Source organism: Leptinotarsa decemlineata, unplaced genomic scaffold, assembly GCF_025532065.1.
Source record: "Leptinotarsa decemlineata unplaced genomic scaffold, Ldec_3_MD MMD2_P_RNA_scaffold_2, whole genome shotgun sequence".
Classification (NCBI taxonomy): domain Eukaryota; kingdom Metazoa; phylum Arthropoda; class Insecta; order Coleoptera; family Chrysomelidae; genus Leptinotarsa; species Leptinotarsa decemlineata.
Genome location: NW_027412529.1, coordinates 1,070,547 through 1,097,101, shown reverse-complemented (window position 1 = coordinate 1,097,101; position 26,555 = coordinate 1,070,547). Strand labels below are relative to the sequence as shown.

The following is a 26,555-nucleotide window of genomic DNA, read 5'->3' as shown; positions in this document are numbered from 1 at the left end:
ATATTCTATTATCAAAATACATTATTGAAAGCCTGAAATATTATGCATGTGTTCCATATGAAATTATTTCATTCTTATAACAAACCACAGTCACCAAGTTCAAAACTCAAGCAATGAGCACTGATTCAAATGCCCCTTATTTCGATTAAATTGAATAAGTATTCCCTGAAATATTTTAGTTTAAAGTAGACTCAAAAACAGACAAACAAATTTGTAACAACGTGATATAAATATAATCGTTAATTTTTCTAAAGTTTCTGTAAAATACATTGCTAGATTATCAGTTTTTATTTTGTCAGTATACTCTTCTCTTTTGGTCAATCTTACAGTTGATTAAATTTGTCTTCGGCTCTTCTATGGCATAGGACAGTAATGTCTGTTTTTTCTGCCCTAACCAATAAAAAATGGCCGCCTGTCTGCGCGAGAAAATCCCTACACTTTCCCGCGCTGAGGAGAGGAAATTCTGATTTTTTATTATTCTATGTCAATGTTGGCACAGTTTTCTTATTCTGTAGGTTGCCAACATTGATTCTACATTATGTGTTATCTGCAATATTCATAGGTTACATTTTGTTTATATTGTCATAAGTTGTAAAATAATTCTTAATTGTTCCATTAGATTTTGAAAAAATGGAAGAGGACAATAAGGACTCGATTATAACTCTGGAAGATTTTCCGTTTATTTGTCGAATTTGTTTGAGGCGAGAGGATTTGAGACCTTTTGAAGAGGAAGACTGTTTGTTTGATCTATTCCATGCAATCGTGAAAATTGATGTGAGTGTTGTATATTTTATCATTCTAGTAAATTCTTCTCTATTCCAAACAAAAAATATGCAACTGGGGTTTACCCTTCCTACTATAAAAGTCGACTACCTTTATTTGACAGCTTTGAATGGTTTGAATAGAGGATTGATCCCTTTTTCCTTCATTGCTCTTATTAAACGAGGACAAAAATAGTTTTAAACCATTTTTAAAAGCTTCATTCATAAACGTACTCTAGTAATGGCATAAAATTCACCATTATAACATTCAGAAACATAGTAAAATCCATTAGGGCTGCTTTTAATCATATTTTTCAAGTCTCATTTTATCAGCTACACCAGTCTTTTCATAGTATATTCTTGTCACTAGACAAGCTTAAGCCTTCGGCTGTTCAATTTTTATGGTGTCACGTAAATCTGGACTTCAACTTTATAGATAAGCGAAGTGCACGTGATCACTCCATCTGTTCGAATTCCTCCCTGACATATTCTTGTTAATAACCTTCTCATGAATTACATAACGACCAACGAATAAAATGTAATTCTTACCAATGACTCGACATATTACAAATATCATACAATTCCTGTAAAAACAAATAAATTCTAGACACTGTATTGCTAAATAGATGTATTTTGTACTGTATTAGGAACGTAATGTGTGTTTCCTACTGTTTTTTGGGTATATAACCTTTCACAATCTGAAAAACTAACTAAGCTGAATCAGTAGAGAATCTGCTGAGGTATAATAAGGGGGAAACTGAAAAGTTTACCTCAAAAAGTTACTGCGTAATCTAAAAAAAGTAGATAAAAAAAGATAGTGATGTAGATAATGTACTGAAAACTAAAAAAATAATTCGGAATGTCCTTGGTAACAGTCATCACACCACTCTCCTCAGTAATCTACGGTATTGATCAGATTGAAAAATAATAAAATCGCTGGGCTTAGCGTGACCTAATTAGTTTCGAATTTTGTTCCTCAATTCTTCTCATTCTGTCTAGTTCATTTAGTGCCTCAGTATTACAAGGTAATATGCAATCCGCCATTTTGTAGCTCCGGCCATCTTGAATTTGCATCTTTCTCAGAGTGCCATAATCTTCTACAAGTCAAGCCCCGTCATTTGATACCCATATTGAGGTAGTTGTCAACTCTGATGTGAGTCATCACCTTCTATTTTTGGTTTTCATAAATGATCTTCCGAAATTTTGTTCAAAAGCTTCCATTAGTGTTATTTTTGCGGACGATACTAACATCTTAGTATCTGCGAGAACTATGACCGAAGTAATTGTCAAAAGCTAATGAAGTAACTGATCAAATTTCTGAGTGGTGTTTTATAAATGGCCTGCTGGTAAATTCTGCTGAATCTGAAATGCTCAACTTTGTTACTAAAAATACAACAATTGATGAAAGCTATTTGGTTAGATTAAATAATGAAACTTTACATCAAGTTAATTGTATTAAACTCACCTGGAAGTTTCATGTTGATAGTGTCAAACTGGAGCTCAGTAAACGTATATATTTACTTCGTTGGTTAAAACAAACAGTCCCTCTTGATGTTTATTTATTTATTTATTTATACGGGATAAACCCCATTACAGTGTAAAAATTTCACAGAAAAAAAAGTATAATATAAAAATGTAAAATATAAACTAATACGCTACAGAATGTTTCTGCAGTACACAACATAACATAACATAACATTATAAAATACTGTAGGATATAGAATTGAAATTAAACTTGTTATCATCTTATGTAAACAATTACCAACTTGAATTATTCAATGATTGTTTAAAACGACCATAAGAGACACCAAAAATACTGATGTTTTTGTCATCTACTAACTTTAGGGTTCTTTACAAGGGTGTATGTTTGCCATAATTTGTATGATGAAAGGGTATATGTGTCTAAGATTCCTGTTCTTCGGAACGGAGATGTTCTCAAGCTTTTATACCACAGTTTAATTCACTGAGTATATTCCTATGGTCTTTAACAGTGGGGCTTATCAGCTAAAGCTGATGAAGTTTTTGTTTTTCAGAAGAAGGTAATCAGAATTCTAGCTGATGTATCTTCAAGTAAACACTGTTTAAAATCTGATTTTCCGTTAACCAACTGTCGCACCTCTACGAACGGTAACCCTCAGAAGTCGAAACTTGTGCGAGCTAAGGATTAATGAGGTCTTACTTTTCAACGTGTGATTCCTAACACAATAATAAATATAAATTACAAGTATAGCTGAGGCACCAGTCAATCTTATAATGACACTGATGATCTCCAAACATGACTCAACGTCTGACTGATGCACCAAACTCGAAATATATGAACACTTCAATCTAGCAGACCGCTATTGTAATCTTCATGTTTGCTCCTCTCCTTTCTTTTGAAGATTCCCACATTTTTTTTTATAAAACTGAAGAAGTAGAAAGCCAAAAACCCTTATTTCCCAAAAGACTTATTGTTGTTACCACTAACGCATTTCAGAAGATTTGCCGTTCAGATAATTTTTTCTTCGACAAATTTTATCGACTCAAAAATATGTTTTTGAAGGTCTGCACAAGAATCAATTATCCAAAAAACGTGTGCGATGAATGCGTCAGTAAACTAGGAGATATGTCATTGTTCATTGATATTTCGAAGAATAGTGACTCGACGCTAAAGGAAATCTGGATGCCAAAAAAAGAAAATGACTATGAAGAGAACAGAAACAATTTGACGCAGAAAACCACTGATGATTCCGAGGGAGATATTTCTAATCAGAGTTCTCAAGTTTGTCAAATTTGTTTGTCTAAAAAATGCTTAACACTGTTTGAAGAGAAGGGAATGCTTGCGAAACTTTTTCAAGAAATTACAGAAGTTGACGTGAGTTTATATCTGACTTTTGTTTCACTCAAAAACGTTATATAATCGATTTTCAGTTCCCAAAGGAAAGTAGAATATGCAACAAATGTATTGACAAACTGGAAGGTATATCAAGATTTATCTGTTCTTCACTCAATAATCATAAAAAACTTGAAAGTGTTGTTGGTGCTGAAGTACCAGAATCTGAGAGACTGAAATCCTGCAATGAAATTGGTGGTATTGGAACAATAAATGAAGATACTTTCAAAATAAACAAATGTTTTGATGACAGCAAAATGAAATCTGAGATGATCGATATCAAGGAGGAAATTATGGATTGTGAACTTGCAACTTCTACTGAGCAAACCTACCAAAACGAATTGGAAGTTGATTCTCACTTTTCCTCAGAGAAAAAACTATTCAAAAATACTATTTTAAAAAAAATTTGGATGAACAAGGGCCCTTTATGAAAAAGCAATTCGAATGTCATATTTGCAAAAAGAGTTTTAGTAGGAAAGTCATTCTTGAAAATCATTTACGTTCTCATACTGGAGACAAACCATTCGAATGTCATCTGTGCAAGAAAAGTTATGCTTCAAAATATTCACTGAAATGGCATCTGTTTACTCACACTACAAAAAAGGCATTCCAATGTCATTTGTGTCCAAACAGTTTTGCTATAAAGAGCTATTTGACCAAACATTTGCGTATTCACAGTGTAGAAGAGTCGTTTGAATGTCATTTGTGTAAAAAACGTTTTACTCACAATTTCTCTTTAAAACAGCATATGTACTCACATACCGGAGAAAAGCCGTTCGAATGTCATTTATGTAATAAACATTTTTGTACTAATAGCATTTTGAAGCAACATATGATCACCCACGCTGGAGAAAAACCATTCGAATGTCATTTGTGTAAAAAACATTTTAGTACAAATATCATTTTGAAGCGACATATGATCACTCATACTGATGAAAAGCCGTTCAAATGTCATTTGTGCAAATATAGTTGTTTTAGAAAAAGTGATTTGGAAGTTCATGTGCGCACTCACACCGGAGACAAGCCATTCGAATGTCATTTGTGTAAAAAACGTTTCACCCAGAATGGCCATTTGACGCAACACTTGTTCAGTCACACTGGAGAAAACTCAGTAGAGTGTCATTTGTGTAAAAAACATTTTAGTGCAAATATCATTTTGAAGCGACATATGATCACTCACACTGAAAGTAAGTCATTTGAATGTCATTTTTGTAAAAAACATTTCACTCGAAATCGTCATTTGAAGCAACACTTGCTCACTCATACTGGAGAAAAACAATTCGAATGTCATTTGTGTAAAAAACGTTTCACTCGAAATAGTTATTTGACGCAACACTTGCTCACTCATACTGGAGAAAAGCTATTTGAATGTCATTTGTGTAAGAAACGTTTCAGTGCAAATATCCTTTTGGAGCGACATATGAACACTCACTCTGGAAAAAAGCCGTTCGAATGTCATCTGTGTAAAAAACGTTTCACTCAAAACGGCTATTTGAAGCAACACTTGTTGAGTCACACTGGAGAAAAGCCATTTGAATGTCATTTGTGTAAAAAACGCTTCACACGAAATAACACTTTGAAACACCATATGTACTCTCACTCTGAAGAAAATCTGTGCTAATGTCATTTGTGTAAAAAACGTTTTAGTGCAAATATCCTTTTGGAGCGTCATATGATCTCTCACTCTGGAGAAAAGCCGGAATGTAATTTGTGTAAAAAAACGTTTCACTCAAAATGGCTATTTGAAGCAACATGTCGAGTCACACTGGAGAAAAGTCATTTGAATGTCATTTGTGTAAAAAAACGATCTCTCACTCTGGAGAAAAGCCGGAATGTCATTTGTGTAAAAAACGTTTCACTCAAAATGGCTATTTGAAGCAACACTTGTCGAGACACACTGGAGAAAAGTCATTTGAATGTCATTTGTGTAAAAAAACGATCTCTCACTCTGGAGAAAAGCCGGAATGTCATTTGTGTAAAAAACGTTTCACTCAAAATGGCTATTTGAAGCAACACTTGTCGAGACACACTGGAGAAAAGTCATTTGAATGTCATTTGTGTAAAAAAACGATCTCTCACTCTGGAGAAAAGCCGGAATGTCATTTGTGTATAAAACGTTTCACTCAAAATGGCTATTTGAAGCAACACTTGTCGAGTTACACTGGAGAAAAGTCATTTGAATGTCATTTGTGTAAAAAAACGATCTCTCACTCTGGAGAAAAGCCGGAATGTCATTTGTGTATAAAACGTTTCACTCAAAATGGCTATTTGAAGCAACACTTGTCGAGACACACTGAAGAAAAGTCATTTGAATGTCATTTGTGTAAAAAAACGATCTCTCACTCTGGAGAAAAGCCGGAATGTCATTTGTGTAAAAAACGTTTCATTCAAAATGGCTATTTGAAGCAACACTTGTCGAGACACACTGGAGAAATGTCATTTGTGTAAAAAAACGATCTCTCACTCTGGAGAAAAGCCGGAATGTCATTTGTGTATAAAACGTTTCACTCAAAATGGCTATTTGAAGCAACACTTGTCGAGTCACACTGGAGAAAAGTCATTTGAATGTCATTTGTGTAAAAAAACGATCTCTCACTCTGGAGAAAAGCCGGAATGTCATTTGTGTAAAAAACGTTTCACTCAAAATGGCTATTTGAAGCAACACTTGTCGAGTCACACTGGAGAAAAGTCATTTGAATGTCATTTGTGTAAAAAAACGATCTCTCACTCTGGAGAAAAGCCGGAATGTCATTTGTGTAAAAAACGTTTCACTCAAAATGGCTATTTGAAGCAACACTTGTCGAGACACACTGGAGAAAAGTCATTTGAATGTCATTTGTGTAAAAAAACGATCTCTCACTCTGGAGAAAAGCCGGAATGTCATTTGTGTATAAAACGTTTCACTCAAAATGGCTATTTGAAGCAACACTTGTCGAGTTACACTGGAGAAAAGTCATTTGAATGTCATTTGTGTAAAAAAACGATCTCTCACTCTGGAGAAAAGCCGGAATGTCATTTGTGTATAAAACGTTTCACTCAAAATGGCTATTTGAAGCAACACTTGTCGAGACACACTGAAGAAAAGTCATTTGAATGTCATTTGTGTAAAAAAACGATCTCTCACTCTGGAGAAAAGCCGGAATGTCATTTGTGTAAAAAACGTTTCATTCAAAATGGCTATTTGAAGCAACACTTGTCGAGACACACTGGAGAAAAGTCATTTGAATGTCATTTGTGTAAAAAAACGATCTCTCACTCTGGAGAAAAGCCGGAATGTCATTTGTGTAAAAAACGTTTCACTCAAAATGGCTATTTGAAGCAACACTTGTCGAGTCACACTGGAGAAAAGTCATTTGAATGTCATTTGTGTAAAAAAACGATCTCTCACTCTGGAGAAAAGCCGGAATGTCATTTGTGTATAAAACGTTTCACTCAAAATGGCTATTTGAAGCAACACTTGTCGAGACACACTGGAGAAAAGTCATTTGAATGTCATTTGTGTAAAAAAACGATCTCTCACTCTGGAGAAAAGCCGGAATGTCATTTGTGTAAAAAACGTTTCATTCAAAATGGCTATTTGAAGCAACACTTGTCGAGACACACTGGAGAAAAGTCATTTGAATGTCATTTGTGTAAAAAAACGATCTCTCACTCTGGAGAAAAGCCGGAATGTCATTTGTGTAAAAAACGTTTCACTCAAAATGGCTATTTGAAGCAACACTTGTCGAGTCACACTGGAGAAAAGTCATTTGAATGTCATTTGTGTAAAAAAAACGATCTCTCACTCTGGAGAAAAGCCGGAATGTCATTTGTGTAAAAAACGTTTCACTCAAAATGGCTATTTGAAGCAACACTTGTCGAGACACACTGGAGAAAAGTCATTTGAATGTCATTTGTGTAAAAAAACGATCTCTCACTCTGGAGAAAAGCCGGAATGTCATTTGTGTAAAAAACGTTTCATTCAAAATGGCTATTTGAAGCAACACTTGTCGAGACACACTGGAGAAAAGTCATTTGAATGTCATTTGTGTAAAAAAACGATCTCTCACTCTGGAGAAAAGCCGGAATGTCATTTGTGTAAAAAACGTTTCATTCAAAATGGCTATTTGAAGCAACACTTGTCGAGACACACTGGAGAAAAGTCATTTGAATGTCATTTGTGTAAAAAAACGATCTCTCACTCTGGAGAAAAGCCGGAATGTCATTTGTGTAAAAAACGTTTCATTCAAAATGGCTATTTGAAGCAACACTTGTCGAGACACACTGGAGAAAAGTCATTTGAATGTCATTTGTGTAAAAAAACGATCTCTCACTCTGGAGAAAAGCCGGAATGTCATTTGTGTAAAAAACGTTTCACTCAAAATGGCTATTTGAAGCAACACTTGTCGAGTCACACTGGAGAAAAGTCATTTGAATGTCATTTGTGTAAAAAAACGATCTCTCACTCTGGAGAAAAGCCGGAATGTCATTTGTGTAAAAAACGTTTCACTCAAAATGGCTATTTGAAGCAACACTTGTCGAGACACACTGGAGAAAAGTCATTTGAATGTCATTTGTGTAAAAAAACGATCTCTCACTCTGGAGAAAAGCCGGAATGTCATTTGTGTATAAAACGTTTCACTCAAAATGGCTATTTGAAGCAACACTTGTCGAGTTACACTGGAGAAAAGTCATTTGAATGTCATTTGTGTAAAAAAACGATCTCTCACTCTGGAGAAAAGCCGGAATGTCATTTGTGTATAAAACGTTTCACTCAAAATGGCTATTTGAAGCAACACTTGTCGAGACACACTGAAGAAAAGTCATTTGAATGTCATTTGTGTAAAAAAACGATCTCTCACTCTGGAGAAAAGCCGGAATGTCATTTGTGTAAAAAACGTTTCATTCAAAATGGCTATTTGAAGCAACACTTGTCGAGACACACTGGAGAAAAGTCATTTGAATGTCATTTGTGTAAAAAAACGATCTCTCACTCTGGAGAAAAGCCGGAATGTCATTTGTGTATAAAACGTTTCACTCAAAATGGCTATTTGAAGCAACACTTGTCGAGTCACACTGGAGAAAAGTCATTTGAATGTCATTTGTGTAAAAAAACGATCTCTCACTCTGGAGAAAAGCCGGAATGTCATTTGTGTAAAAAACGTTTCACTCAAAATGGCTATTTGAAGCAACACTTGTCGAGTCACACTGGAGAAAAGTCATTTGAATGTCATTTGTGTAAAAAAACGATCTCTCACTCTGGAGAAAAGCCGGAATGTCATTTGTGTATAAAACGTTTCACTCAAAATGGCTATTTGAAGCAACACTTGTCGAGACACACTGGAGAAAAGTCATTTGAATGTCATTTGTGTAAAAAAACGATCTCTCACTCTGGAGAAAAGCCGGAATGTCATTTGTGTATAAAACGTTTCACTCAAAATGGCTATTTGAAGCAACACTTGTCGAGTCACACTGGAGAAAAGTCATTTGAATGTCATTTGTGTAAAAAAACGATCTCTCACTCTGGAGAAAAGCCGGAATGTCATTTGTGTAAAAAACGTTTCACTCAAAATGGCTATTTGAAGCAACACTTGTCGAGTCACACTGGAGAAAAGTCATTTGAATGTCATTTGTGTAAAAAAACGATCTCTCACTCTGGAGAAAAGCCGGAATGTCATTTGTGTATAAAACGTTTCACTCAAAATGGCTATTTGAAGCAACACTTGTCGAGACACACTGGAGAAAAGTCATTTGAATGTCATTTGTGTAAAAAAACGATCTCTCACTCTGGAGAAAAGCCGGAATGTCATTTGTGTAAAAAACGTTTCATTCAAAATGGCTATTTGAAGCAACACTTGTCGAGTCACACTGGAGAAAAGTCATTTGAATGTCATTTGTGTAAAAAAACGATCTCTCACTCTGGAGAAAAGCCGGAATGTCATTTGTGTAAAAAACGTTTCATTCAAAATGGCTATTTGAAGCAACACTTGTCGAGTCACACTGGAGAAAAGTCATTTGAATGTCATTTGTGTAAAAAAACGATCTCTCACTCTGGAGAAAAGCCGGAATGTCATTTGTGTAAAAAACGTTTCATTCAAAATGGCTATTTGAAGCAACACTTGTCGAGACACACTGGAGAAATGTCATTTGTGTAAAAAAACGATCTCTCACTCTGGAGAAAAGCCGGAATGTCATTTGTGTATAAAACGTTTCACTCAAAATGGCTATTTGAAGCAACACTTGTCGAGTCACACTGGAGAAAAGTCATTTGAATGTCATTTGTGTAAAAAAACGATCTCTCACTCTGGAGAAAAGCCGGAATGTCATTTGTGTATAAAACGTTTCACTCAAAATGGCTATTTGAAGCAACACTTGTCGAGACACACTGAAGAAAAGTCATTTGAATGTCATTTGTGTAAAAAAACGATCTCTCACTCTGGAGAAAAGCCGGAATGTCATTTGTGTAAAAAACGTTTCATTCAAAATGGCTATTTGAAGCAACACTTGTCGAGACACACTGGAGAAAAGTCATTTGAATGTCATTTGTGTAAAAAAAACGATCTCTCACTCTGGAGAAAAGCCGGAATGTCATTTGTGTAAAAAACGTTTCATTCAAAATGGCTATTTGAAGCAACACTTGTCGAGACACACTGGAGAAAAGTCATTTGAATGTCATTTGTGTAAAAAAAACGATCTCTCACTCTGGAGAAAAGCCGGAATGTCATTTGTGTATAAAACGTTTCACTCAAAATGGCTATTTGAAGCAACACTTGTCGAGTTACACTGGAGAAAAGTCATTTGAATGTCATTTGTGTAAAAAAACGATCTCTCACTCTGGAGAAAAGCCGGAATGTCATTTGTGTATAAAACGTTTCACTCAAAATGGCTATTTGAAGCAACACTTGTCGAGACACACTGAAGAAAAGTCATTTGAATGTCATTTGTGTAAAAAAACGATCTCTCACTCTGGAGAAAAGCCGGAATGTCATTTGTGTAAAAAACGTTTCATTCAAAATGGCTATTTGAAGCAACACTTGTCGAGACACACTGGAGAAAAGTCATTTGAATGTCATTTGTGTAAAAAAACGATCTCTCACTCTGGAGAAAAGCCGGAATGTCATTTGTGTATAAAACGTTTCACTCAAAATGGCTATTTGAAGCAACACTTGTCGAGTCACACTGGAGAAAAGTCATTTGAATGTCATTTGTGTAAAAAAACGATCTCTCACTCTGGAGAAAAGCCGGAATGTCATTTGTGTAAAAAACGTTTCACTCAAAATGGCTATTTGAAGCAACACTTGTCGAGTCACACTGGAGAAAAGTCATTTGAATGTCATTTGTGTAAAAAAACGATCTCTCACTCTGGAGAAAAGCCGGAATGTCATTTGTGTATAAAACGTTTCACTCAAAATGGCTATTTGAAGCAACACTTGTCGAGACACACTGGAGAAAAGTCATTTGAATGTCATTTGTGTAAAAAAACGATCTCTCACTCTGGAGAAAAGCCGGAATGTCATTTGTGTAAAAAACGTTTCATTCAAAATGGCTATTTGAAGCAACACTTGTCGAGACACACTGGAGAAAAGTCATTTGAATGTCATTTGTGTAAAAAAACGATCTCTCACTCTGGAGAAAAGCCGGAATGTCATTTGTGTATAAAACGTTTCACTCAAAATGGCTATTTGAAGCAACACTTGTCGAGTCACACTGGAGAAAAGTCATTTGAATGTCATTTGTGTAAAAAAACGATCTCTCACTCTGGAGAAAAGCCGGAATGTCATTTGTGTAAAAAACGTTTCACTCAAAATGGCTATTTGAAGCAACACTTGTCGAGTCACACTGGAGAAAAGTCATTTGAATGTCATTTGTGTAAAAAAACGATCTCTCACTCTGGAGAAAAGCCGGAATGTCATTTGTGTAAAAAACGTTTCACTCAAAATGGCTATTTGAAGCAACACTTGTCGAGTCACACTGGAGAAAAGTCATTTGAATGTCATTTGTGTAAAAAAACGATCTCTCACTCTGGAGAAAAGCCGGAATGTCATTTGTGTATAAAACGTTTCACTCAAAATGGCTATTTGAAGCAACACTTGTCGAGACACACTGGAGAAAAGTCATTTGAATGTCATTTGTGTAAAAAAACGATCTCTCACTCTGGAGAAAAGCCGGAATGTCATTTGTGTAAAAAACGTTTCATTCAAAATGGCTATTTGAAGCAACACTTGTCGAGACACACTGGAGAAAAGTCATTTGAATGTCATTTGTGTAAAAAAACGATCTCTCACTCTGGAGAAAAGCCGGAATGTCATTTGTGTATAAAACGTTTCACTCAAAATGGCTATTTGAAGCAACACTTGTCGAGTCACACTGGAGAAAAGTCATTTGAATGTCATTTGTGTAAAAAAACGATCTCTCACTCTGGAGAAAAGCCGGAATGTCATTTGTGTAAAAAACGTTTCACTCAAAATGGCTATTTGAAGCAACACTTGTCGAGTTACACTGGAGAAAAGTCATTTGAATGTCATTTGTGTAAAAAACGTTTTAGTGCAAATATCCTTTTGGAGCGATATATGATCTCTAACACTGGAGAAAAGCCGGAATGTCATTTGTGTAAAAAACGTTTTGGAGCGACATATGATCTCTCACTATGGAGAAAAGCCGGAATGTCATTTGTGTAAAAAACGTTTTGGAGCGACATATAATCTCTTACTCTGGAGAAAATCCGGAATGTCATTTGTGTAAAAAACGTTTCACTCAAATTAGCCATTTGAAGTAACACTTGTTGAGTCACACTGATTTGTCCTAATGCCACGATTTATCTGATATATAATGAATTCACCATGAATTTTGTACCAGTTCAGTTGTTCAAAAATGAATATGAAAAATCTGTTTGATATTCTTCTAATTCTTTGTCACAATCTGTATTCTCCAGGTACATCCTAACAAGAGATGTCAACATGATTCAAAATATTGAATAACTTTGATATCTCTCATTTTTTAAAACAAGTCATGCACTACAGAGCCTTTTGGGAAGTCCAAAAGACAAAGTCGAGAATTCGGAAAGGCCTGGAATTTACGAAATTGAATGTAAGGACTGCGATGCAAAATATTATGGACAGACAAAAAGATCTATTAAAGTAAGATATAAGGAACACATAGCACACTTAAAATATGGAAGACCTGAAAAATCAGCAGTCGCCCATCATATTTTGCAACAAAACCATTCCATAGACTTCAGTTCTTTAAGATTAGTTAGACAAGTTAACAACAACAGGCAACTAGATGCCTATGAGAGTGTAGAAATAAGTAAACACAATAATATTATGAATAACGATGACGGACCTATACCAAAGAGCCATACTGTATAGCTTGTTAAAAATAAAATAATGTTGGGTTAACTGATTACTACATAAGGACACATTGCAAAAATAAATTTGAATAGACAATATTGTGAAATTAATTTTTATATAGCTGAAAATTGTTTTATATAAACATATATTGTAAAATAATAGATAAGGCAAAATTGTAAAATTAATTTAGGTTGGTATACCTGTATGGGTGGTACGCCTGGATGGTTTACCTGTATGGAATACCTATATAGCATAAATAGGTTAGCTCGCATTAGTTTCTAGTTTTAATCACTTGGTGTTTGAAATACGTGTCCAGGTGTTAAAAACAATACTGTTCAATAAGGGGGAAGATTAAACTGTTTAATCTTCTCATCTGGGAAGATTAAACTGTTTAATCTTCCTCTTTGGGAAGATGATCATTTGTTTAACCTTTCTCTTGAAGATGATCACTTGGTGATCGAAACACGTGTCGAGGTGTTAAAAATAACGATTTGGTGTTGGGAAAAAACTCCAGTAATATTCATTATGGATCTTCATCAAGTAACGGCCGAATCAATCAGAAAAAAAACTTCGATATTTATTTGAACGCAACACAACAATCAAAATGTGACATGAGTTAGATACAACCAAGTGACATACTAACTGGAAAACGGAAATAATGATGAGGTTACAAAATGTGGTCGACACAGATCCACACATAAATACTCCGACAAGAACAAATCGTAAAAGCACAATGAAATCTTTGTTTTTCAAAGGATTTCATGAATTTAACCAGTTGCCTGCTTCAGTGAAAAATAGTTATTTCCTTTATAGCTTCAAAAAAATCTCAGATGTTTCTTCATAATCAATCAGTGAATCTTTTTTGTTACTTCGTTCATTGAAAAACTGTTCTTAGTTTGTTGTAAAGATATTAATCTTAGGTCAACATATTTGATGCAATTATTTTCAATATCAATCAATCAACTTACGAAATTACTACTCGATTCATGTAGGAATATGTTTTAGTGCAAATATTTTCATTAGTTAATTTTAACTTGAAAAAAATTACTAATCGATTCATTAGGAATATGTATACTTGGTACATGTGTGCTCGCATAGAAAAAGTCTCATGTACAACTATTTCCACGGATCTATCTGACCATGAAGCTATAGAATGCTCCATTCTTTTAAATGAACCATTCGTTGCTTTTCATAACAAACTTTCAGGACTTTTCAGTGCATCATTTCCTATACAGAAAATTAAAATGAAGCGTAAAAAACCTTGGATAACACCTGGAATTAATTTCGTTTCGCAACGGTAAATTTCCTTCATTCTTGAGAAAGTCTGTGATAATTCCCTTGCACAAAGGCGGAAACTTAGATGATCCTTCTAACTATCGTCCAATATCACTTATACCGACCCTAGCAAAAATAATTGAAAAACTAGTGAAAAAAAGGCTCAATGAATTCCTTATTGCTCATAAAATCATCACAGAAAATCATTTCGGATTTCAGGCTAAAAAGAACACCCAAGATGCATTTTTTTCTTTCCTGTATGAGGTATATTCAGATATAAATGCCGGAGATGTAGCTGCAGCAGTATTTTGTGACCTAAAAAAGGCTTTTGACTGTGTAGACCACAAAATACTTTTGCGGAAACTACATTGCTACGGCTGTGAGGGAGTTACTTTGGATTGGTTTGAATCCTACCTAACTGGGCGCAGTCAAGTCGTAAAAAGTGATATAACTTCAAAATATATTAATATAGATTATGGAGTGCCACAAGAATCGTATTTGGGACCCACTCTTTTTCTTGTATATATCAATGATTTACTGTGTATAAATACTTCTGGAAAAATCATCTTATTTGCTGACGACACCACCATTTTATGGCATAGTAAAACTGTTGAAGATTTGAATAATAAGATAAGCAGAGATATTAATGTAATCAAGTCTTGGTGCGACTTGAATCTTCCCTCTTTTAATATAAAAAAACCAAATGTATTAACTTTCAGATGTACTTTAGAAGATATGCCTCTAAAAAATGAGAAGATTGAAAATAAAGACTGCACAAAATTTTTGGGCCTATATATTGACAGTAAATTGAAGTTTGAAGCACACGTCAACCAATTGAAGAATAAAATCTACTTAGGGTGCTATGCAATGAGAATTATTTCAAGGGAACTTGGTACTGCCACGGCTATGAACGCATATTATGCATTAATTGAATCTCAACTGAGATATGCCATTCCTTTCTGGGGGGTATGTAACTCTACTCTGCTAGATTCAGTACTTAGACTGCAAAAGAGAACCATTAGATATGTGTTCAAACTAGGACCGCGCAATTCATGTAGGCAGTTATTTGCAGAAAAAAATATATTGACAGTTGTGGCTCTCTTTGTAAAGGAAACTGCGTGTCTTATACACAAACATAGGTCAAAATTTGAATATATTTCTTCATGTCATAGCACTCGCCTGAAATCTAAAAATAATTTTAAATTACCATTGCCTTCTTCATCCCTAGTAAAGGACTCCATTTTCTATAACGATGTTAAAATGTATAATCACTTACCGTCTCATTTTAGAAATAGCTACGATAGTATTGACAGCTTCAGAAAATACACAAAAAAACGTCTCGCGAGCAGACCCTATCATAGTTTGCAAGAATTTTACAATGACAACTTCCAGTGAAATTGTAATTTATTGTGGATACTGTATAGCATACTCGAGTAGGTTGTTAAATTATAAGTCGTAAAATTGACAAAATGTTCAAATAATATTTCATGATTGATATTTTATTTATTCATTGACACTTATTCTATTGAATAAAATGTATAATTGATAAATGTATATGTTATTTTTTTTCTATTTTATTTATATTTTACATAGTTGTGTGTATTTTGCCTACATTTTTTTTTCTGTACGTGTATATTCTACTTTGTCAACAAAACAAGAGTTTTTTCGACAATAAAGTATATTTTGATTGATTGATTGATTGAAATCTGTTTGTTTTGTGAATATACTCACTTTAATTACTTTTTTAATGTCAGTAATGTATTTTCTTTTTAATTGTACTATATATGTATTCTATTTATGCTTAAAATTGTTTTCAAGTGAATTTGTATATTAGGATTCCTATTTAAATAAAGATCTATCTATCGCTTGGGTAAAAATCGTTTTACTGAAAATCGTATTTTGGAGAAAGGCCGTTTGAATGTCATTTGTGTAAAAAATATTACACAAATAGTACTTTGAAGTGACGTACTTTCATTTACATCTTTCGTTCCTGAAAGACTTACTGTTGTTACCACTAATGCATTTCAGAAGATTTGCTGTTTAGATACTGTTTTCTTCGACGAATTTTTTCGACTCAAAATTATGTTTTTGAAGGTTTACTCAAGAATCAATTATCCGAAAAATGTGTGCGATAAATGCGTCAGTAAACTAGAAGATGTGTCGTTGTTCATTGATATTTCGAAGTATAATGACTCGATGCTAAATAAAAGCTGGATGCCAAAAAAGGAAATTGACTATGAAGAGAAGAGACAAAATTTAACGCAGAAAACCACTGATGATTGTGAAGGTGATATTTACAATCAGATATCTCAAGTTTGTCGAATTTGTTTGTCCAAAAAATGCTTGATACTGTTTAAAGAGAAGGAACTGCTTGCGAAGCTTTTTCAAGAAATTACAGAAGTTGACGTGAGTATACACCTGATTTTTGTTCAACTCAAAAACGTTATATAATCCATTTTCAGTTGACGAAGGAAAGTAGCGTATGCAACAAATGTATTGCCAATCTGGAAGGTATATCAAGATTTATCTGTTCTTCCCTGAATAATCATAAAACACTTGAAAGTGTTGTTGGTGCTGAAGTACCAGAATCTGAGAGACCGAAATCCTGCAATGAAATTGGTGGTATTGGAACAATGAATGAAGATACTTTCGAAATAAACAAATGTTTTGATGACAGCAAAATGAAATCTGAGATAATCGATATCAAGGAGGAAATTATTGATTGTGAACTTGCAACTTCTACCGAGCAAACCTACCAAAACGAATTGGAAGTTGATTCTCACTTTTCCTCAGAGAAAAAACTATTCGAAAATACTATTTTAAAAAAAATTTGGATGAACAAGGGCCCTTTATGAAAAAGCGATTCGAATGTCATATTTGCAAAAAGAGTTTTAGTAGGAAAGTCATTCTTGAAAATCATTTACGTTCTCATACTGGAGACAAACCATTCGAATGTCATCTGTGCAAGAAAAGTTATGCTTCAAAATATTCACTGAAATGGCATCTGTTTACTCACACTGCAAAAAAGGCATTCCAATGTCATTTGTGTTCAGATAGTTTTTCTTCAAAGAGTTATTTGATCAAACATTTGCTCATTCACAGTGAAGGAAAGTCGTTCGAATGTCATTTGTGTAAAAAACGTTTCACTCAAAATGGTCATTTGAAGCAACACTTGTTCAGTCATACTGAAGAAAAACGTTTCGAATGTCAATTGTGTACAAAACGTTTTTCTACAAAAGGAATTTTGAAGCGACATATTTCCATTCACTCTGGAAAAAAGCCATTTGAATGTCATTTATGTAAAAAACATTTCACTGAAAATGGTCATTTGAAACAACACTTGTTCAGTCACACTGGAGAAAAACCATTCGAATGTCATTTGTGTACAAAACGTTTCTCTACAAATAGAATTTTGAAGCAACATATTTCCATTCACACTGGAAAAAAGCCATTTGAATGTCATTTATGTAAAAAACGTTTCATTGAAAATCGTAATTTGAGGCATCATTTGCTCATGCACACGGGAGAAAAGCCATTCGAATGTCATTTGTGTAAAAAACGTTTCTTTACAAATAAGGCTTTGAAGCGACATATTTCCATTGACACTGGAAAAAAGCAATTTAAATGTAATTTATGTAAAACAAGTTTCTCTACAAAAGGCATTTTGAAGGGTCATATTTCCATTCACACAGGAGAAAAGCCATTTGAATGTCATTTATGTAAAAAACGTTTCTCTACAAAAGGCGTTTTGAAGTGTCATATTTACATTCACACAGGAGAAAAGCCATTTGAATGTCATTTATGTAAAAAACGTTTCTCTACAAAAGGCATTTTGAAGTGTCATATTTCCATTCACACAGGAGAAAAGCCATTTGAATGTCATTTATGTAAAAAACGTTTCTCTACAAAAGGCATTTTGAAGCGACATATTCTCATTCACACTGGGAAAAAAGCCATTTGAATGTCATTTATGTTAAAGACGTTTCTCTACAAATAGTAACTATTTCCTTTTAAAACAGCATATGTTTTCTCATACTGTTAAAAGTCTTTTGAATGTCATTCATGTGAAAAACATTTTAGTACAAATATCGTTTTAAAGCAACATATAATCACTCACAGTAGAGAAAGGTCATTTGAATGTCATTTGTGTGAAAAAAATTCACTCGAAATGATCATTTGAAGCAACATTTGTTAACTCATACAGGAAAGCGATTTGAATGTCACTTGTGTCAAAAATATTTCTCTACAAATTATACTCCGAAGCAACATATTTTCACGCACACTGGAGAAAAGCTATTTGAATGTCATTTATGTAAAAAAACATCTTAGTTCAAAAAGCGCTTTGAAGCGACACATAATCACTCACACTAGAAAGGCCATTTGAATGGCATTGTATTAAAAAAATTCACTCGAAATAATCATTTGACATACACAGTTACACATTTTCATTCACACTGATGTTGGATTTGATAAAAATTAATAATAAAAGCATTGAATTAACGCATGTAGCCGTTAAAACGTGGTAGATCATCATGAAAAATGTGAAATGAAACTTTCTTTTTGAATTGAAGGGGTTATATTTTTAGGAGTGATTTTTGGGAAAAAAAGTTTTTGGCTTTCTACTACTCCATCTTGATACAAAAAAAAGGGATGAGGGAATCTTCCAAAGAAAGGAAGGAAGTAATCAATTTCAAAATAAGTAACTCTATACATGGATGTGTCGATCATGCAAAGAAGTAACTTCCAGACACAAACTGAAAGAAAATTCTCCTGAAACAGCTACTTTCATATAAACATTGAATTACACGAAAGAAAAAAATTCTTTCGAAACAAACACTTTTTTCTCTTTCCTTTTCCCCCTTTTTTTTTCCTCTTTTTTTTTTCTTTTCCTTTTTTTTTCTCCTTTTTTTTGTATCAACATGGAGTAGTGGAAAACCAAAAACTTTCTTTCCCAAAAATTAATCACTCCTAAAAATATAACCCATTCAATTCAAATAAGATTCCTCTTGGCTGGGATTAAATCAAATAGGTGAGTGAATGTCATTACGATGTCATCGATGACAAAAGCAGATCAAGGTTATTCTGTGACATTAAAAAATCGTAATTCATGAATGAATTTTGTGTATTTTCTATAATGTTATCCAATTTGGTACTGAAGAGCTTTGGGGCAAGTGTCTTAAGGCGAAACATCGGTGTATACCAGTGAGGGTGACAGTGTTCCATGTAAGTGCAATTTGTTACCATTCATTTAAAGTAAAACTCATGTGAATGATATCTGATTTTTATTCCACAACGAATGTTGTGCACCTAACCTATCTTCCTCTATATAAATAAATAACAAAACAACTGTTGTTTATGTGGCTTGTGGAGGTGGTATTGAACTATAATTTATATTTTGCCTTAATTGTTGATTTATAAAGATAATTTTCCTTTTTTTAAAGTAGAATATCTACGTACGTATAAATTATTTCAACTTGATATAGGCGCTGTTGCCAATATGTGAATTAGAAACAAATCCCTTTAAAAATTAAAACCCAACATGAATTAAACTCAACTTTATTTTGTTCAAACTTGCATTTGCTGTAATAACCCAAATTGAGGGGCATCCCTCATTGTATTTGTTTAATCCACTTGCTAGATAATCTGGTAGTTATCACTTCTTTTTCATCTATATAAAAATCGTTAGTAACGAATGTATAAAAACCGCAATTGCTCTGAAGTGTGTTGAACATATATTCCATTTATTCATTAATATTGGACGTGACATCTGATGTACTAAATCAAAACTTTTCAGTAGAGCAGTGTCCGATTTTTCGTCTTAGAGAAAAGCTGATTTGACAGATCGGTATACCTCGCTGGTTTCAAACAAACAAACAATAGTTTGTTCGTTTGTTAGAACAGTGAAAATCACTTGTCACAGTTGCCAACGAACATCTTTGTATTTTGACAGATGGGTTTGTTTATATTAGGAAATTTCAAAACGGGATTTAAATGTTTATAAATGCCTTCAATTTCATATTTCCTAACTTTTCTATTCATAATATAAATAGTTATTCTAACAGAAAAACTGATCTGGTAGATGATGGAAAAAAGTGAAAATGATCAGTCTGACATACATTTGGATGATTTTCCCAACATCTGCCGAATTTGTCTGAAGAATAGAGACTTAAGATCATTCGAAGGCGAAGATTATCTATTGGATCAGTTTCGAATCATTACGAACATTGATGTAAGTACTTCAATATATTTATATTATCAAAACTAAATGTTATGTACATGATGAAGTTTCACTTGTGTTGTGTAGCATTCCTATCAATATTATCTGTTTTAATTGCATAACAGATATTTGGAGTACAGTCTGAACGGGAAAATGATTTTCCGGAAATTCAATGTTCATGTGAAAGTAGTTGTTTTTAAAGTATTTTTCTTTCCTTTAATTTAAAAATCTTAAGGTCATTGTTTCAGAAGTACTTATCATTATACTGTCAAACAGAGTAACTGTAGGTATGATACTTCTTTTCTGAAGTATCTGAACAGCAAATTCTTTCTTGTAGGTCCATTCAACGGTCCATTATCCAAGAAATATATGCAAAGAGTGCATAAGCAGATTAGAAGATATATCGTTGTTTATCGAATTTTCAAAATGTAGTGATAGTATGCTGAGAAAAAATCTTGAAAACCACGAAGAAGCAATAGAATGTGGGAAAGACGTTAAAACTGTTTGTTGGATCTGTTTGTCACAAAGTAACTTGATGCCGTTTGAAGTTACAACACATCTCATGGAGGTGTTCCAGAGCATTACAAACAGTGATGTGAGTGTCCTCCAAATAACTTTTTATTTTAGTAATGAGCATATTCCTAGCGAAACTTAATTTTTAATCACAGTTAAATATTGATTTTTTAATCCCATCTTATTTTTTCTGTTCAATATTGCTTATTTCGTTGTTCCAATAAAGTTATCAATAAAGATGTGTCATCAGCATACATAACGAACTGATCCCTATAAAAATCATTTACATATATTATAATATATAAGAGTGGACTTAATATAGAACCCTGAGAAACCCCGAGGAAGCAATTTCTGATTCTGATTTATTTCAGCTAACCTCTACATATTAGTATCTACCCTCTAAGTAACTTTCAAACCATTTTTTGTGGGTTACTCCCCTGATTCTATACATTTCAATCTTTGTTAGGAGTATTTTGTGATCTACCAGATCGAATGCCTTACTTAAATCTATAAAAAGCCCTAGCGTCTTTTTACCTTCATCCAACTTCCTGTACACATTGTTGAGGAACTGTGTAATCGCTTGACTTGTGGACAATCCTTTGCGAAAACCAAACCGGTTCGCATTAAATAGATCCCATTTATTAAAAAAAGTTATCATTAGGTTTGAAACATGTTTTTCATATACTTTTGAGGCACTCAGGAAAAATCCCTCTTCCAAGGAGCAACTAATCAAGTAGGTAACAGGTTCAGCCATAAAATTTATGCAAACCAAGAAAATGGCTTCAATACAGTTTATATTTGGCCTTGAGAGTTCACATTCTTTGCTTTTTGTTTGTTAAGTAACTTGATACCATGGGGACCCCTTTCCTCTCATGCAGACCTACGACTTTGTAGGTACGTATGGCAGATACCCAACGGAAAAACAACAACTAACCAAGCTAATGCAGCGCAGAGAGTTGAAGTAAAAACAATCAGGCACCTGTGCAACGTCTTCGATTTGGAAGGTTCGTCGTAAGTTATTTCCCACTATGAAAAGCAGTAATTAATTTCGTTTGTTCGATCCGACCAACCGATAGACCGGTTTCGGGGTGATTGCCCCATTTTCAGTATCGGGCATGGTTTCTTCAGAACGGTGTGAACCGTCTGAGTTTCACGACCAAATGAAAATGATTCCAGCTAGTTATAGAATCTCTCTGCAGTTGATTCAGTGGGATGTTCACTGCGCCACCTGCAGAGAGGGCAAGGAAACAACTCCACAAGCATACTCCCACAAAGGAAGCTAAATTACTCAACAATTTCAAAAAAAGTATTGAAGGAATTCCTGAACGACAGTTCTTTTTATAATTTCAAAATGTACAAAAATAAAATGGTAGAGTTACGATACAATGTACATAGTACATTGAGGAGAGCTTTTGAGAGAGATTTGAGAAGAGCTTTCGAAACAATCGACAGAAATATATGGAAATGAGAAATAACTATCTTGAAGGCAGAAAGAAAGAAAACAAAGAGTAAGAATCAATGGTACAATTTTAAATGAAATATTAAACGATAATGGAGTACCCCAGGGAAGTGTTTTGGGTCCCTTACTATTCATTATATATTTGAATGATATTAATATACATGTTTACTGTGAATTTATCAACCTGTTTGCAGACGATACTCTATTAGCTTGTAGTGATATAAGCCTGGATGCTGCTGTACAGAAAATGAATGTGATTTTGCAAAAAGTTGACAAATATATAAAAATTAATAAATTGAAATTGAATGTGAGTAAAACTACTGCCATGATTCCCACTTCAAAATGCAAATATAAAAAAATCAATATAAACCAGATAAATATTTCTATTAATGATAAAAATATAAAAGTGAATAACACTGTTAAATACTTAGGGTTTCAACTGGACTGCAATCTCACATTTGAAGAACATTTTCAATACATACATAAGAAAATTTCGAAAAAACTATATTTTTACTCTAGAATTTCAAAGCATCTGTATTTAAACACAAAGATATTAGTCTATGAAACAATTATACAACCACACTTTGATTATTGTGCTTCGATTTTATAAATCAAATCAAATCAAAATCAATTTATTCATCACTGTAAACTCCAATACAATTGCAAGAAAAAAAAAAGAAAAACAATGTATAGAGTCTGTTGGACTTGTCAGAAAATAGGATTAGATTAAAATTATGAACATAATATATGTGTATACACACTTTAAATAATTAAACATAGGCCCAGTACATACATCTATACAAATATTATACATACTAAACATATAAATTCTACATATTTAAGAATTCTTCTGTGGAGTAAAATGCCATATTTAACAAATAGTCTGATAATAAAGATTTTATTTTTTTGAACTTTCTTATATGACCAAAAATGTCTATAACTTTATTATAGAATCTTATCTGTTGATAATGATTAGAATTTTGACCCACTGTCAGTCTAGAGAACGATTGATGAAGATGATTGCTATTCCTAGTGTTATAACTATGTATTTCATTATTTCTTACCAATTTTTTATTTGCCATATCTAATACTAACAAATATATATAAAGAGATGGTAGTGTCATGATGCCTAATTCAATAAAATAAGGCCTACACGATTCTCTGGGATGTATTCCTTTCATGCAAAGTATCACCCTTTTTTGAAGAATGAAAGCATTGTTTAAGTGTGCCGATGATCCCCAGAATATTATGCCATAAGATAATATTGACTGAACCAGCCCAAAATATGCCAATTTTAAGACACTGATCGAAACCGTATTCTTTAGTTGTCTAATTAAGAAACATGCCGAGCTCAGCCTACCTACTATGTTATTAATATGTATCTCCCATGTCAACTTGCTATCCAGTGTTATTCCTAAGAATTTCACTGAGTTCAGTTCATGTAAGGAATGTCCATTCAATCTTATCAGATTACTATAATCGTGACGAATATTTTTCGGTAAGAAAGTCATAAAAACACTTTTATGAGGATTTACAGTAAGTCCGTTGCTCACGCAGTACTGGTGAAATTCGGCCACACTTTCATTAGCGACATCTATGAATTCTCTGTTTTTCCCACTAATGCCAAATGTAGTATCATCAGCATACGCCACTATTGAATTTAAGGTTAAACATACTTCCTTTATGTCATTCACAAATATAATAAACAATAATGGGCCTAACATGGAACCTTGAGGCACTCCAACACTGACATACGTTACGTCAGATTTGGAATTCGCAACTGTAACAATCTGTCAATTTGAACAAACAGGCACAGCTACAAAATGGAGGAATGAGAATTATATTGATAGGAAACCGATATACTCCCATAATTACAATGTTAACAACCCTAAATTGGCTTTCGGTATCCCAGATACTTTTATAGCAGACAATGATATTTGTGCATAAAATTGTTAATAATTTAACTGGAACATATCTTGAAAAATCTATTTGTTTTAATTATGATATTCACAAATATTACACTAGACATAATCTTGACATACATATACATAGAACTAATAGCAAAATCAGCATGAACTCAGTATATGTCAAAGGTTTTGATACATAAAACAAATTGCCTCATTCAATAAAATCAGCTTCAACTTTAAAAAGGTTTAAAACTGATCTACTGCATCATATTTATAACAAATGTAACTGAAAGTATTACTAATAAGAACATAAGTCATGAGTTTTGGAATATTAATCAATTATTTGTTAGTTATAATTTTGTTGTTGCATATTAGGAATGTATCCTACGTACCAAATAAATGTTATTTATTGATTATTTATATTACATTTTGTTACTAATATTATTTTATAATTCGACTCACCCTAGCATCTAAGTATACGTAATTATCTGACTTGTCCATTGTCAATAACTTGACCTGAATACCAATAAATGAATTGTGATATTGTATTATCTCTTTTATTTTAGGTCAAACCTAAAATCAATGTTGAACAGACGATATGCAAGACATGCAGTGATAAATTAGAAGAGATTTCAATCTTCATCAGTTCATCATTAAGCAACAATAAGAAGCTGGAAGATGTCCTTGTCCTTAACAGGCCTATAAAAATTGAAAAAGAAATGAATGATGACGGTTCCACGAGGTTTTGTAAAATAAACTACGAAAGTATTTTTGATGAGAGGGTAATTAAAAACCCAGATATCGATATAAAACAAGAAGAACTCGACTACGAACCATCAGCTTCTGGATCAGAATTCTGCTCACAAGACACTGAAGAAAATCCGACAGTTCAGGACCAATTCAAGTGCGAATCCTGCGAAAAATGTTTCACCCGCAAGAAGTATTTGCAGCAGCATTTGCTAACTCACGAGCCGGGTCAGAGATTCAAATGCGATTCCTGCGACAAAACATTTCACTGGAAGTATAATTTGGAAAGACATTCCGTGACGCATACAAGAGAGAGGCTTTTCCAATGCCACATCTGCAACAAGAGCTTGAGCCGCCAAACAACTCTGCAGCTACATCTACTGACTCATATCGGCGACAAGCCGTTCCAGTGCAATCTCTGCGAGAAGAGATTCGCCCTGAAGCATCACGTCGAGCGGCATTTGCTGACCCACACGGGAGAGACGAAGAAACCATTCAAGTGTGACAGCTGTGAGTCTAGATTTACGGGCAAAGCGCTCCTGCAGAGGCATTTACTCACCCACAGCGGGCAAAAGCCACTGAAATGCGATCTTTGCGAGAGGAGGTTCATCGGCCAGAACGATTTGAACAGGCACTTGTTCACCCACTCCGGAGAAAAACCGTTCAAGTGTGAGTTCTGCGATAAGCGCTTCACTTTCAAGCTGACGATGAAAAGGCACGTGCTCACTCATAGCGGGGAGAAGCCGTTCGCATGCGACTTGTGCGAGAAGCGTTTCACTCTCAATTATCAGCTGCAAAGGCATATGAATACTCATGCGAAGAAAAACGTCCACACCACATCCAACATGGCACAGAAAAAGGTGAAGGTATAGGTGAACTGAAATCAGTATTATCAGATAGTGTCAAATGTATGATAACGATATTATTCGTTGATCTTCAGAAACACAATATTCACTTTTTAATAACAAGATGTCATAATTAGTCTGAAGATTATTCAGCTAGGGATACATTCTTAGGCATGGACGTAAAAAATGAATGGACTCGATAGACTAATGTCTACGACACATTTTTTTTTTTCGTTTATTTTGCTAGAAATAAATATTTCCTAAATAAAAAGACAAGTTACGGTTGGGATATGAAAAGTAGTGAATACATTTCTACAGATTGTATCGAAGGCGCGCGGGTGGCGGAGAAAGAGCAGACCTGCGATAGACTGTGACTTTACCTCCACCGACAGTGGCGCACAAAATTTTATTATTCGCATGATGATCAACACAAAAATATGTGAAATTTCTTATATCGATGAATTTTCAATTGAGAAACCAAATTGAATTCGACATTACACCCAATTAAATATCTACTTAAACTTGAGCAATGCAAGAACATATACAGTGTGGCCAATTTTTAATGGAAACACCCCCCTAAAATTTGAAGTTGTAAACCGATTTTAATATTTTTTTTTTGAAATGTCAAGA

The 26,555-nt window shown here is 33.9% G+C and overlaps 2 protein-coding genes across 6 annotated transcripts; both read left to right on the top strand.

Moving 5' to 3' along the window:
- Window positions 1-418: 418 nt before the first annotated feature.
- LOC111504117 (uncharacterized) lies at window positions 419-19,509 on the top strand. 4 transcript variants are annotated; one of them, XM_023158609.2, is made up of 4 exons: window positions 420-562; window positions 620-774; window positions 16,332-16,643; window positions 16,700-17,093. In XM_023158609.2, exons 2-4 carry the CDS (start codon window positions 631-633, stop codon window positions 17,090-17,092), a joined length of 849 nt encoding a protein of 282 aa, XP_023014377.2. In that variant the 5' UTR covers window positions 420-562; window positions 620-630; the 3' UTR covers window position 17,093. The 4 variants fall into 4 exon arrangements, with proteins under 4 accessions (XP_074037041.1, XP_023014377.2, XP_074037045.1 ...); XM_074180940.1 differs by lacking the exons at window positions 16,332-16,643; window positions 16,700-17,093 and adding an exon at window positions 3,304-5,380 and having other exon boundaries at window positions 419-562; XM_074180944.1 differs by lacking the exon at window positions 420-562 and having other exon boundaries at window positions 569-774; window positions 16,700-19,509.
- A 656-nt stretch (window positions 19,510-20,165) lies between these two features.
- On the top strand, window positions 20,166-26,142 carry LOC111504120 (uncharacterized). 2 transcript variants are annotated; one of them, XM_023158611.2, is made up of 3 exons: window positions 20,168-20,466; window positions 20,792-21,049; window positions 24,900-26,142. In XM_023158611.2, exons 1-3 carry the CDS (start codon window positions 20,317-20,319, stop codon window positions 25,950-25,952), a joined length of 1,461 nt encoding a protein of 486 aa, XP_023014379.2. In that variant the 5' UTR covers window positions 20,168-20,316; the 3' UTR covers window positions 25,953-26,142. The 2 variants fall into 2 exon arrangements, with proteins under 2 accessions (XP_074037022.1, XP_023014379.2); XM_074180921.1 differs by lacking the exon at window positions 20,792-21,049 and having other exon boundaries at window positions 20,166-20,466.
- The last annotated feature ends 413 nt before the right edge of the window (window positions 26,143-26,555 follow it).